This window comes from Corvus cornix, chromosome 7 (genome assembly GCF_000738735.6).
Source record: "Corvus cornix cornix isolate S_Up_H32 chromosome 7, ASM73873v5, whole genome shotgun sequence".
In the NCBI taxonomy this organism is placed as follows: domain Eukaryota; kingdom Metazoa; phylum Chordata; class Aves; order Passeriformes; family Corvidae; genus Corvus; species Corvus cornix.
In genome coordinates, this window is record NC_046337.1 from 309332 (window position 1) to 322606 (window position 13275).

The 13275-nt window shown below is 42.6% G+C and overlaps 1 protein-coding gene across 8 annotated transcripts in view; it reads right to left on the bottom strand.

Moving 5' to 3' along the window:
* The window catches only part of PKP4 (plakophilin 4), a 71741-nt gene that overhangs the window by 11036 nt on the left and 47430 nt on the right, over nucleotides 1-13275 (bottom strand). For 6 of the 8 annotated variants that reach the window (XM_039554806.1, XM_039554805.1, XM_039554804.1 and 3 more), the window contains exons 5-12: nucleotides 12692-12823; nucleotides 12349-12539; nucleotides 10999-11554; nucleotides 8422-8613; nucleotides 6734-6944; nucleotides 3774-3906; nucleotides 2490-2703; nucleotides 83-266 (exon numbers count right to left, since the gene is read on the bottom strand). In XM_039554806.1, the coding sequence (XP_039410740.1) occupies nucleotides 83-266; nucleotides 2490-2703; nucleotides 3774-3906; nucleotides 6734-6944; nucleotides 8422-8613; nucleotides 10999-11554; nucleotides 12349-12539; nucleotides 12692-12823 (1813 nt within the window). The remainder of the gene's footprint in view (nucleotides 1-82; nucleotides 267-2489; nucleotides 2704-3773; nucleotides 3907-6733; nucleotides 6945-8421; nucleotides 8614-10998; nucleotides 11555-12348; nucleotides 12540-12691; nucleotides 12824-13275) is intronic. The other 2 variants (XM_039554807.1, XM_039554802.1) reach the window with 1 other exon arrangement.

Here is a 13275-nt window from a genome sequence, read left to right on the forward strand (position 1 = left end):
GTCTTTAAAATTACAATACAAGAAAGGCCTGCTGGATAACATGATTACTCTTTAAAAGGAAGTATTCTAGACAGGCAAATACCTCAGGCATCCTGTTGTATTGCGCAGAACGAGGGAAGTCTGAAATTTCATTTTATGATCGTCATCAAAGGAGGAGCTGTTCCATCCCGAGTGGGGCACTATCACAGTGTTTGTCAGCGTGGACAGAGCATCTCTAATGATTGTCATCTTCACGGCATCACATGAAGACAAGTTCCAGAGAACCCCTTAGAAGACATTTCCAGTGCAGTAAAGTCAGCAGAGACTTGGCAAACAAACATGAAGCAACACTGACAACTTAAAAGACATTACTTTAAATATGTGATGTGATTCTAGAGCAGGCAGAACGTGGAGAGCCAGCATCCAAAAAGGAGGAAAGCAATGTGAACAAGGTGAACAGTGGAGGAGGGCATGGCTTTGGTTTGGTTTGTTTTTCCAGTGATAAGGATGGCCTGCCCTGACATTCCTGCTACCTCACACCATACTCATACCAGGGATATCAGGTACTGAGTAGCAGAGCTGAACATACAAGAAGGGATGTAAAAATCCTACATAAACTTTCTTCCTGGCAACAACAGCAACAAGTCCAGAGCATGTCCCATCCATCCATCCATCCATCCACCCACCAGCTGCAAGGAACTGCTATCCATCTTTTATCCTCGGGCAGAAATCCCTAGTCCCGTGCCCTGCAAAATCTCCATAAATGACACTGAGATACCGAAGTATGAAATCTGACATAAATTACCAGCAGAACTGTATATACAAGTAACATGCTGAACACAGCATTAAATCTTCTTTTTCATCATGAAACACAGCTTAAAGTTCATCTGAAGTCTCACCAGGTACTTGTTCAAAACACTTTCCTCACATACAATGTTTTACTGACTGCGCAGTTGCACAGCTGCACGCATGCAGCAAACCCAAGGGCAGGAACTCCTCGACAGCCCCACGACATCGCTGCTACAAACCCTCGGGTTTCCCTTGGACTGGACCTTGAACATCCATTTCCTCCGAAGTAAATTATGAGGGGACCAGACAGCAAATGTTAGAAGAGCTAACAAAAATGAAAGCTGGTGAGACAGAATAAGTTTTTTTACACAGCCAACGAAAACAAAAAGAAAGACAGATCTTTACATGAGACACCTTTTCTTCTTCTCTTTAAGAAAATAATTAAGAGGCCCCATGGGGGGATACAGACATGAGGAGATTTATTGACTGACTTTATCCTGATTTCTATTTACAGGCAACTGAAGTTTTTCCCATGTCCCACAGGGGTCCTTAGAGCTCCTGATCTTGGGGTTCAGCTCACACAAAAGGCTAATGCATAAGTTTGGATGAAGCCTGTGGTTGCTGACTTGGCTGTTCCTGAATAATGCAACTTTCCCAAATGCAAAGAAGCATTTGGACAATGACCTCAACCACACACTTTAACTTCTGGCCAGCCCTGCAGAAGTCAGGCAGCTGGACCAGGTGACCCTTGTAGGTCCCTTCCTACTGAAATAGTCCATTCTATTCTGATCTGACAGGGATGTGCCTGTCTGTGGCACACACTTAAATCACTGATTCCCTGGATGTGACAACGGATTCGCTGAACCCCTCACAGCAGAACTTGTGACTAACTGGTGCAGAAGCTCTCCAGATGGGAATTTGTGACTATCCTGAAGGTTTTCCCCAGAGTGCTTCTGCTCTCTCTAGATAATTTTTTGTGTTTGAATGCATTGATCAACATCATGGGTGAAGAATCCAGTTATTCCAGGGACTGCCCTAAACAGTCCCGTAACAGAGCTGTCTAAAGATTGGATGTAAAAGGCACTTCCATAGAAATGGCATCTGCAAGAATAGTCCTGTAAGAGTTTTCTGGATATGATTAAATGACAAAACTCCTCCCTAAAGAGGAAAGATCTACCAACAATAAATACTGCACCTGTTTAACTGCTCGAGTATTCCTGATACTTTTAGTACCATCACAGACCCATTTTAGAGCCATGTTAAAAGTATTATTTGTGATTCTTAACTCCAGCTCCTGTACAGCAAGACTTCAGTAACAAAAGGGACTTGATTACCTAAAAATGTGTGTCAAAAAGTGTCTTTTTCTGAAGTAGTCATCCTTGATTATAATTCAGATTAAATACCATACATATTTACATAGTTTGGATCCATCTTACGAATTCTGCAAGATCTTATTTAAAACTGTTGTCAAGAGAAGATAAAAAAAGCCCATAATAAAACAAATGTTCAGAATCAATACAGAAATACCTGTCCAAGACCTGCTTCATGTGCAGGGGACTCATTTAAGGGAAAAGCCACCCTACATGGAGCTTTAGTGCAACTACCTCAGCATTCACTTCTCCCAATAACTCCACACTCCGTGTTGTTTTAACTGATTGACGTAAGTGTCCAGAAAAATAACTTGCATTATAGCTCTCTGCTAGCTTCCCTTCCAAGCTTACCTGTCACCAGCTCTTTGACCTCGGCATCGACAGACTTCCTCAGCAGCCGCAGAAGGGCCGGTATCCCTCCCACATTCTTCATGGCTATTTTGTTCTCATCAGTGGACTTCCCATAAACGAGGTTCCTCAGCGCACCACAGGCATTCTTCTGAACCTCCAGGACTCTGTGATCCAGGAGATCCACCAGGTGCTTGATACCTCCTAGCCTACACACCTGAAAGAGGAATGTCAGGACCATCAGCACCCTACTGATCTTGCCCACCTCACTCTAAAGATGTAAAAGGCTCTTGTTTTTATGAGAACAGTACTTTCCATCCTACTTCCAGAAGAAACAGCTGCTGAACCTTATTGACTCGATTGCTACATGGGACTGAAATTCCTGTGAACCTCCCCCCCCACCCCACTGCAATAGCTGAGGGTCATTTTGAGACACTTGCTGTGTTCAGAAGAAATTGTTATTGCATCAGTTTTGTTTCTGGGTTTAAAAGTAATTTCCCATACCCCAGAATATCTTTTTAGGGAATATTGGAAATAAGAGCTGATTATTACTGTGATCGTCACCAGAACATCAAAACCACTACCACCTTTTCATCTCTCAGGAACACTAAATTATGTTGGGTTATCTTCTTACAAAAGTTCCACCAACATTTTACTAACATAAATAAATTTTTTACTGAAAATAACATGTAACACACACACGATGCAAATGAAATGGCAAATTCCCTCAAATCAACAGCTCACAGCTGCTTTGCAAAAAGAGAAGCTCTTCAAATGCAAAGTTTCGAGAAATTTCAACAATAATCTGAATGTCCACTCAGATGTGTCCTGCCCCCACATCACAGTGACATAAACAGTGTCCTCCATGTTTCTCTAGGGCTGGCCTCCTTTCCTTTGCCTGACAGCTCACTCATTCCCTACGATGCGTTAAAACACCTTGATTAAAACCACTGAAAGCGCTCCAGAGCTCCTGGATGTTCTAGTCTCCAGTCATCAACAGGTTACACAAAGCCAGGCTCTGGCAAACCTACTTTACAGTTCTGCTGGATGACACAACTTCAAGGTAAAAGATTTCCATAAAATTTCCATGCAGCTCTTATGACAGGAAGAATCTGAGTGTGTGTGTAATTACACACTCCAGGTACTTCAATATTAGCTTCCATCTGGTATGCACAGGAACACAAGAGGGTCACAAATACTGTGTTATGATGAAAAAAATAGGAAGAGGCAAGAGGCCTAGTTTGCCTGCTACCGTTGCCCTGGAAAAGAAGTGCAAGCAGCACCTACCTCTGTTTTCACTTTGTTATCCCCAAAGCAGAGGTGCTGCAGATAGGCAGCTGCGTTTGCCTGCACCGACGGGAACTGGTGCTGGAGCATGTGAATGACCTCAGGCAGCTCTGGATCTCGCCACGCAAACTCCCTTCATCAGACAACACATGGAGAGAAGGCATTACTCCCAAATGTATGGGAATTTACTATGTACAAGTACTGGAGCATCTTAAGGGCTTTCTGACAATTTCAGTTTTGTTCTGCAGTAAGAGGGCTAGAAGGAAAACCAGGTGTAATGGGATAACAGTGGGTCACATCACCTTTTAGTCTTCCAACTGGACAAGGATGCTATATCCAATGTGCTTCAGTTGGCTTATGGACCACACAACTACAAATAAACACTGAAGTTACACTGACTCAAACACTTCAACCTACAAAAAAATCTCCCAAAAGTTAAATATATATGCAAAAGATACCCCCTCCACAGTGCTGCTCAGGGGCATCATTTCCACACAATTTTCTCTCAGTGCCTAATGTTCTCCCTAGGCAGAAGCCAATTATACCTCAACAAAACCTGCACACCCCAAAGTGTTATTGTCAGGATCAGACACAGGAAAGTTTGCTTGATTTGAGTTATTCAGGGATTGTAAATTTAAAATAATTAAATAAAATCTCCTTCATTAAACCACAACAATTTTGTGCAGACCAATCCTGGAAAAGTCATGAAACATGCCCAGTTTGCAGATTTAGAAACATAGTCATTAATATTTGCTGGGCTATCTGCCTTCTGTAAAGGAGGATTGGAGGGGGATAAAGTAGTATCTTAAGTTTTCCCAGACTCAAAAATCCAAGCAAACAAAAAACTGAAAAAACAAACCAAACCCAAAACCAACCCCAACAAACAAACACACCCCCCTCCCCCCCCACGCCCCTGTAAAACCTAACCAAAAACCAAAGTCAAAATAAACCAAAAAAAGAGCTAAGTATGTTCTAACATACTGTTCTAAGAACAGTAGCTGGGGAGCTGTTCCAAGACTAATGCTGGCCTGGCCAGTCAAGTCTCCCCAGGACTCACAGTCACATGAAGGGGAAGCTCAGTTCCGTGCCGGCTTTGAACTGCTCAACAACTCAGAGGTTTGTTTTTCCATACTAATGATAGGAAAACCCTAGGGAAAACTGCCTTTCTAGTAAAACTAGTCACTTTCACTCTCATTCCAGGGTGGTGCTTCCTAACAGCCCATTCCCAGGCTGTGTAACACGCTCCCCTGACTCCTGCCACAGCATGATACGCACATCAGAAACTGGAACAGATTAAATGTAAGGTAAAAACTATTCCACTGTGAGATTACAAGCTGAGAAGGTGCATCAGCAGTGACGACTGTGTCAGAGTTTCTTTAAAGTTCCTTGCTATGAATGTGAAGCATCCCTGCTGTAAGTAACTCCTCCTGCCACCATACCAGAGCAGGCGCCCTCCAAGCTTTACTACCTAGAGCTAAGCTTATCCTATTAACAGCATTTGGAAGAAAGTACCATTCAGTTTAATGAAATTAATTCAGTCTCTCCATATCTATTTTAAAAAGTTTAAATATATAAATTTCCTCTAATAAATAGAACAACAAAACCCATTAAAGCAGCATTTTCATTGCTGAGATGATAGGACAGGCCCAGACTAGAGTAACTGCCTGGTGCTACAAGCCTGCTGTAGACAGGACCAGGGGAATGCACCATGAGGCTCCTGATGCCTTAGGATTTTAGCTTTTATATTTTTCATATCCTGCAATGCTTTAGTGTGTAACTCTAAGACTCCATATAGCCTGTTAGCTACTGCTCTCCCATTCTGGTCAGACAAAACAAATCCTCTCTAGGCCTGAACTTCAAGGACACCTTACTGTCTCAGGCCCTGAAATACGTAAACAAAGTGGATTAAGGGGGAGCAAACTGAGGGTAAATGATTTCATTACCTGAAATTGTAATTGGAGGATTAACCACCAATATGCAAATTGACCAAACTTATAAAAGTATGGAAACCCATGATCCAGTGGCCCATTTTGGGTGTAGCCCTAGGGCTGTGACTGCCCAAAGTGTACCTTGAAGGCCCTTCAATAAATATACCCGCCTTTATTCTCTTAGTTTTGTCTAGCCTCTGTTTTTAGGTAGACCCGTCAAGGCATCACTCCAGTCTCACCATCCCTGCTCAAGGTCTCCTTGGTGCCCAACATGTCCCTAGGACAGCTTTTGAGGCATGGCTGAGCCGAGCTCCTCCAGGATGAGTTGGTTCCTCAGTGAACCAGCAATCTGAAGAGGGACTGGAATTCCTACCAATTCCAAATCCACACTGGACATACTCATAAATCCCTCCAAGCTGTGCACAGCCTGGGCTTTGATACTCCCAGGTTAAATACAAGGTTTTAGTGCACAGTGTCTATGTGACAATGATGGTACTACGTTTGTCAAAGGCCCACTGTGTACAGACATTTACAAAATCAAACCAGTAATTACTGCAAAAATATGTGTTCACTTTCAAAATTGCAAATTTATAAATAGTTTTAACACTTTGTTTTGAAATTTAAGCAGGCTGTTCATAAAAAATTCATTCAAATAAATTAGGTGTGTACTTTTGAATTTTCAAGCCCCAATTCCCATTCCTATAAAGAGAAATCTCACTACAATGTTACAGGTTACTAAAATATATTTGCAATAATCCAGTCAAATCCCATCAAAGTTGTGTTTCCTGTAATAACTTCTCCAGAGAAACAAACATGAAAGAAAAATGTAATAATAAGATGCATAACAGCTACTTTTTCTTACTGCAAGAAGCAGCCTGTGTTTAATCTTTTGGCAATAAAGGTAGAGATCTTAATATTTAAACGAGTCATGACTGATTAAGCCACGGAAGATGGGACCACTTGCCACAGGTGTGCAAGGAACGCAGTGAGCCCTGGCGGCAGCCACGGGCGAGCCCCGGAGCGGGGACTTGCCTGGGGTCCTTGTGGATGCTGTCGATGGAAGGCGAGCGCGTGGTGCCGCCGTCGGGCGCGGGCTGCAGGCGGCCGTAGCTGGGCTCGGGCAGCCGGAACGGCACCGCCCGCAGCGGCTCCGCCAGCGCGGCCGCCGGGGGCAGCCCGTAGTTGTTTCTTTGGTATGTGAGGGTGCTACGCTGGCTGGAGGATCGCTGCAGGTTACCCATGCCTAGGATAAAACAGTGTCAAAACCAACCAGGTAACAAGTGCCTGCTGAAGAGAAGGGGTGACACCTACTTAACAGTGCAAGCAAAAAAAACATCAGTCTTGAAAATGCGTACTGTGCTCAGTGTTGGAAGCTGATGCCAGATTTCAGGGAGCAATTCCTCAGTGTCCCATGGAAGATGGAGAGGTTAGTTGCAGAATGAAAGGTTTTGTGGGATCAGACTTGTGCCTCAGCTTCCCTCAACAAGTATTTAAAGTAGGAAAAGCATCCCATGCCAACAAGCAGAAATCTGGGTGCAAAGTGTTTTCTAAGTTCATAATATCAATTCACCTATTGTACCAAAAAGGAAAAGAAAGTAAACAAAAATTCATATTGTTTATATGATATTTTGCTTTTCCTAACTACGTGTACATTTTCCCTAACAAAAGGTAATATGTGGATCACTGCAAAAATGAAGCTGAGTGGTTCAGGAACAAGAACATGCATCTTCCTGTCTGAACAGAGCTCTTGTGGTGGCTCTTGTTCTTCCAAGGTAAGTGGCATTAAGTAGACAAGTAAACAAAGAATTCCAGTTTCCAGTTATATTTCTTCATTGGCACATTCTGACAAACTCCATTTATTCTAGGTTGTAGAAGGCAGGAGAATTGCAAAAACTGGTGCCTCCTTCAGCACTCTGTTCTCTTGGTATTGCAGTTACATTAGCAAACATTAAAAAGACATTTTCAAGTGTGTGAAAACATGACATAGGAATCGGACAGTTCTCTATAAATACTTCTAGAGAGGTTACTTAACTAAATCACTCTTAATATCTTAAGAGTTTTTGGAAACAACTATACAAATTATTAATCAACCTTAAAGAACAAACTGCATTGCAACATGCATTACATTTCTCTCTACAGAAAGTAAATCCTAATACTAAACTAATGCCTATGCTCTTCACAATACATGAGTAGCACTTCTGTGAGATACTAGGGGAATATTTTGGTTCCAATAGATAATCCTCAGCTGTAGTCTTTACCATTATGCTTTGCTGAGAAGTTGGGTAAAACAGTATTTCTACTGTGAAAGATGCAGTAGGTAATTTTAGTGGAAAGCTCTTGTTTTACTATATTGATGAATAAAAAAAACCATGAACCAACTCAATTCATAAGAGAGTGATGCACAAAGAATGCAAGAGAGAAAGCAATAAATTCTGTGTGTCATTAAATACACGTATCTGGGATGTACCTGCGTGTGTGCTATCAAACAGAAAACACTCTGACCCCAGGCTGACAGTGATATATAGCCCCAAGCATTCCCTGCAAACATCAAAAGAACCTTTTAATTCCTACAGGTTATTTTAAGTCCTTCAAACCTAGCTTCTGTCTCCATTAATTGATACCCTCTAGTTCTTCCTTCTGTACTGGCATTCCATGTCTCCCCTGTCACGCCCCGTGCCCCAGAACAGCCGGCTCGGACAGAGCCCGGGGCCGTCACCCACCGGAGCCGGTGCGGAACAGGGCGGCCTGGGAGCCGTGGTGCAGCTCGACGGCGCCGTGGTTGGGGCTGCGGTACACGGGGCTGTAGAACGTCCTGCCCTCGTAGATGGGGGTGATGTGCATGTCTGGGGACACCGCCGAGCGCAGCTCCTGCCCCAGCTGGCTGTGCTGGCTCGCGTACGAACTCCTCAGGCCTGCAACCAAGCACAGGGAAATGTCTACGTGGCCCATCTTCAGCAAAGCAACAGAGCTGTCAGGATTGAATCTTTCTTCCCTTAGACAAGAAAAGGTGTTGGTTAAATCTACAGTTACAAAGACTTACTCATTACATTTTTTCCATTATTAAATGGCCCATACTGAAAGGCTCACTGACAAAGCAGCATTTCCTTGACCAAAAGTTTTGTCCGTACACTGACAACTTGAAGTTTTCTGACTTAATTTTTTTTGTCGTTTGCAGTCTAAACCACAGAGAATAAAAGCTGAATCAGCATGTGCAGTGCACAGATTCAGCAATGACAGGGTAAGTATGGACCTGACAGAAATCCCATAGTGACAGAGGGCACAGACTAAAGCTGGTTGTAATACTGAAACTGAAACAGTCCATAGTAGTAAGAGCAAACATCTGCTTGATAGTGGCAGCAGAAAAGTAAGCACATGGAGAAAAATCTTTATAAAGGTTTAAATAGCCCATGGTCTGCATATAAATAGCAATGCTGCAGTTGGATGAGATTTTTTCACCTTGCTATATATTAATATTTCATATAAAATGTATACAACTTTGTCGACTTTGGCATTACCACCGCAGGCACTAAAGCTTTGGCAGTTTTCAAAGCAACAGAACATGTGAAGTTAGCTATACAAGGATGATGAAATGATGGAGATTACAGAACAAGTTCAAAAGTACAATGGAGTAGTGATGTTTAACCAAATGTATCCTACATCTGAGTATTTCCCCCCTCAAAATCCCAGACCTGCTCTGCCACAGTGTCTGCAAGGGAACCTTTGGGCCATCGCTAAGAAAACACATCTACAGGTGGTGAGAACAGAAGGACTTGAACAGGCAAAGAGGGCAGCAGGGCCCACAGCTCCAGGTGACAATGCCATCTCCTGGGAAGACAGTCATCTCCAACATTACTGTTCTCCCAGAACATGCAGCCCATGGACATGGAGACTGTAAGCACAGAAGAGTAGCTGATCATATATCCACTCTCTCCTCTTGCTTACACAGCAGGGACTAGCTCTGGATTATACTGAAGGCTGCCACAGTACCCTAAACCTTTCCCACATCCAAACTTTCCTCTTAGAAAACTGATCATACACAAATTTGAGTTTCAGATTTCAGCTGCTTCCTCTAAAGACACATGAAAATTAATTTATATTAGAATATGTAAGAGCTTTTTTAACAATACTGAGGAATTCTTACTTAATTTGTAACATCAAGCACAGGGAAGTTACAGCACTTCAAGTTTCCTGGAAAGGTTACAGTTCAGACAGCTATAAAATAAGATGCTCTCTCAGCTTGGACTACCATGTCGTTAATGTCTTCTTTCACTCTAAAAGCATTAACTTTAAAGTGTCTGTTTCTGAATCACTGATTCACTATCTCAATAACTATTTTTTCTCAAGATACATCAGTTCACCTGTTTAGATAAGATGATATCTCCAAGCAGTGCTAAAGTACCTGACTAATATTTTAAGAGGGCAAGACTGCTGTTTTACCACAAATGGCCTGTACACATTTACACTTCTGAACAGCCTTTCCCATCAAACTCATTCCCAATCCCTTATCAAACTGGCACATTATTAAGTCTTGCAAAGAGAGGTGAGGGAGAAGACACATTATACCTTTTGCTGAGGGATGAGAGCATTTTGGAGTTTCCTGCACTATAACAGTTCAAAAGAAAAACCAGAAGTTGCCATCTGTTCTGAAGGGCACATGGTCTAATTGGAAAATCACCTTGTCTGTGCTCATTCAGATGAAGGTCAGAACAAAATCAGTAACACACAAAACTTAAAATGTAAAGTAACTGCATGTTAACAAGAAGTCCCTCTCAGATTAATAGATTCTACCTTTTAGAACTCTATTTTAAGCTAGTATTAAAATGGTTACCCTATATTTAATTTGAAGGATGAGATAGTCTAGAAATACTAGTGGAAAAAAACCCCCTATTATTCAGCAGTAGTAAGTTTATATTTTAAGAAAGAACTAGACATAAAATTAGTTCCAGGCTAGTATGTTTTACTTTATGTTTAGCCTGCACACATATTTAAATGCACTTTTACCTTTGAAAATGTTGACATGACTCTGTAAGACTTAGAATTTCAGTTAGCAACTTAAATCATAGGATTTAATTCAATGCATAGCCACCAATTAATAATCATAGAGAAAGCCAGTATTCACCAGGAACTTGTGATTGATACAGAGTGTTTGACATCAGTATTTACAACTGACCTGACACATCCACCCCAATTATGTCTCAGCACTACAGCGTTTCATCCACAACACCACGACTGCATTCTGGGTTTTCTACAGCTGTGGTTTGTGCTGCATTTTATCCATGTCTGTGCCCATTACTCACCTGTGAGGCTATCTGGCCGCGGGGGGACCATCCTCTCATAGATATCATACTGCTGTCCATACTGTTCCATGTCATGAATTGTCCTCTGCAGCGTCGTTCCCAAGTGCTGTGGAACTGCCGTCATGCCAGAACGCTTCGGGGAAGAGGATCCCAGCTGAGTTTGGGATGGAGATCCCACTCTGGTTTGCACATCAGTAAGGGCAAGAGGAGAGCCAACTCTGCCTGCTGTCTGGTACTGGGCAGTGCCGCTGCTGGGGTTTGCCTGCCGGGAGGTGAGCGAGCCGACGCGCCGCACGGCCGAGGGGGAGGCAGGTCGGTGCCCAGCGTACGGGGACCCCGCACGCTGCACGGGCAGGGTGGTGGATGAGTATGCGTGGGAAGCCAGGGATCTCTGCTCAGCAACGCTGGGAGAACCATACCCGCTGCCCAGAGATGTCCGCAGTGACCCCCGCGACGGGGAGACGCCGGTGCTGACCACGTAGGAGGGAGACTGTGCTCTGGATGGCACCGAACTGACCCGTCTCATGACTCGGTTGGTAGCAGTATTTGCTGAAGGCTGTTGAAAATCAAAAACATTTATGAGTTTTATCATTAAGGTCACACAGTGGATATTGTTCTCCTGCAAGACAGGAGTCAGCAGGAAATGCACACAACAGTATATACAGGCAGCTGGAGTGTAGCTTTTACCCTAAACCTAATTCCTTCAAGTTTCTCTGTAACTTTTTTTTAATCAGTGCTTCTCAGTATATAAAATGACAATTTAACATTAAAAAACGACCTGTTTCTCATTCTCATTTGGCTTGCTATGTTAATCTGCACCTGTGCTTTCCTTCCTTACTACTCAACCACTCTGGAAATTCAGGAACAGTAACACAAAGAGTTCTGGTATAATCTAGAAATGTTCTGACAATTACAGTCTTACTATCATTCCATTTACCAAAAAAGGAGGGAAAAGCTAGAAACCATAGAATGTACAGGAACAATACCAGCATCTTCCTTTAACAACTATGCTTACATACAAGCTAACTTCTCGGAAGTTTTCCCCCATTTCCCAATGAATTTTGACTGATACTTTCTTGATATGACAATAGCAGTGTACTGTGAAGTCAGGAGTGCTACTTCACTTCAACTCCTGTGAATGACCCAGATCACACGTGCGCTGATGCCAGCAAACGAGTCTCTGCTGCAAGCCATTCCGGCTTTTTAACCAGTGAAAGGGTTAAACAAAACCTGTAACTTTGTAACATTAACTCCAGCCCATACAAAGGGGAGCCCAGCTATACAGCTGCTGTCTCTAAACCCCGTTGGAGCCCGTGCACAGCCAGAGGTGCAGGGCACTGAGCAGAGTACCTGGACTGACGTCTGCCCTTCAGCGCGTGAGCTCCTCACCACATGGTTGTTGGCAGGTCCACCAAGGGAATGCTGCTGTCTGATCTCTGACTTGTTCAAGTTTTGGCTGTTATGGAAACTGCTTATTTCCTGGTAACCACTGTCAGAATAAGAATTCATTTGTGTTGAACTTCTTGAGTTACCTACAGACCCTGTAGATATGAAGCCAGCATAAGAATAAAATCATCAAACAAATTCACAAATTATTATATAACTTTGTTATTTGATGCATTCATAACTGCATTATGTTTTCATACTGTCAATACAGAAATATAGTCTAATATTTAAAATGCACACAACAGACCCTCACTTTCATGGAGAGATGTCTGCTCTGGTGAGTAGAGAGTCCCTTGCTCTGCTTCTGTCCTAGTATCATAGGCATTGGTGTGAACACCCTCTGACACCTGGGGTTTGCTTACACTGCTGGGCGGAGGATCTGAAAGAACAAATTATTTAGATAAATCCAGTGTTTTGTATGCAAGTTTCCTGCAAACTCAATAATCATTATTTTCTCATACATACTAATGAAGGACTTACACCAAACAGAATCAGCTTACTGGCAGACAGGTATCATCTCCCAAACACAATGAAGAGAATGTTAATACAAATCTCTGAGAACTTTGTCTCCTGAAAGTTTTGATGTAATTCTACAATTCTAATTTTTCAAATATATGTTCCAACCTATTTTAATGAAAAATTAATTGATTACCTAGTATACTCTGAAGAATAGAAACACTGTGCAACTGTGCAGCAGTGCCCAGTGGACAGCTATCCTTGTCTTAAGGGCCTGTAATCAACACCTCCAGATAGAAAAGGCTGTGCTGAATTTCATCCCTATTTGTGTACTATGAACACCAGATGCAGCAAATTTCTATACTTTTTTTTTTT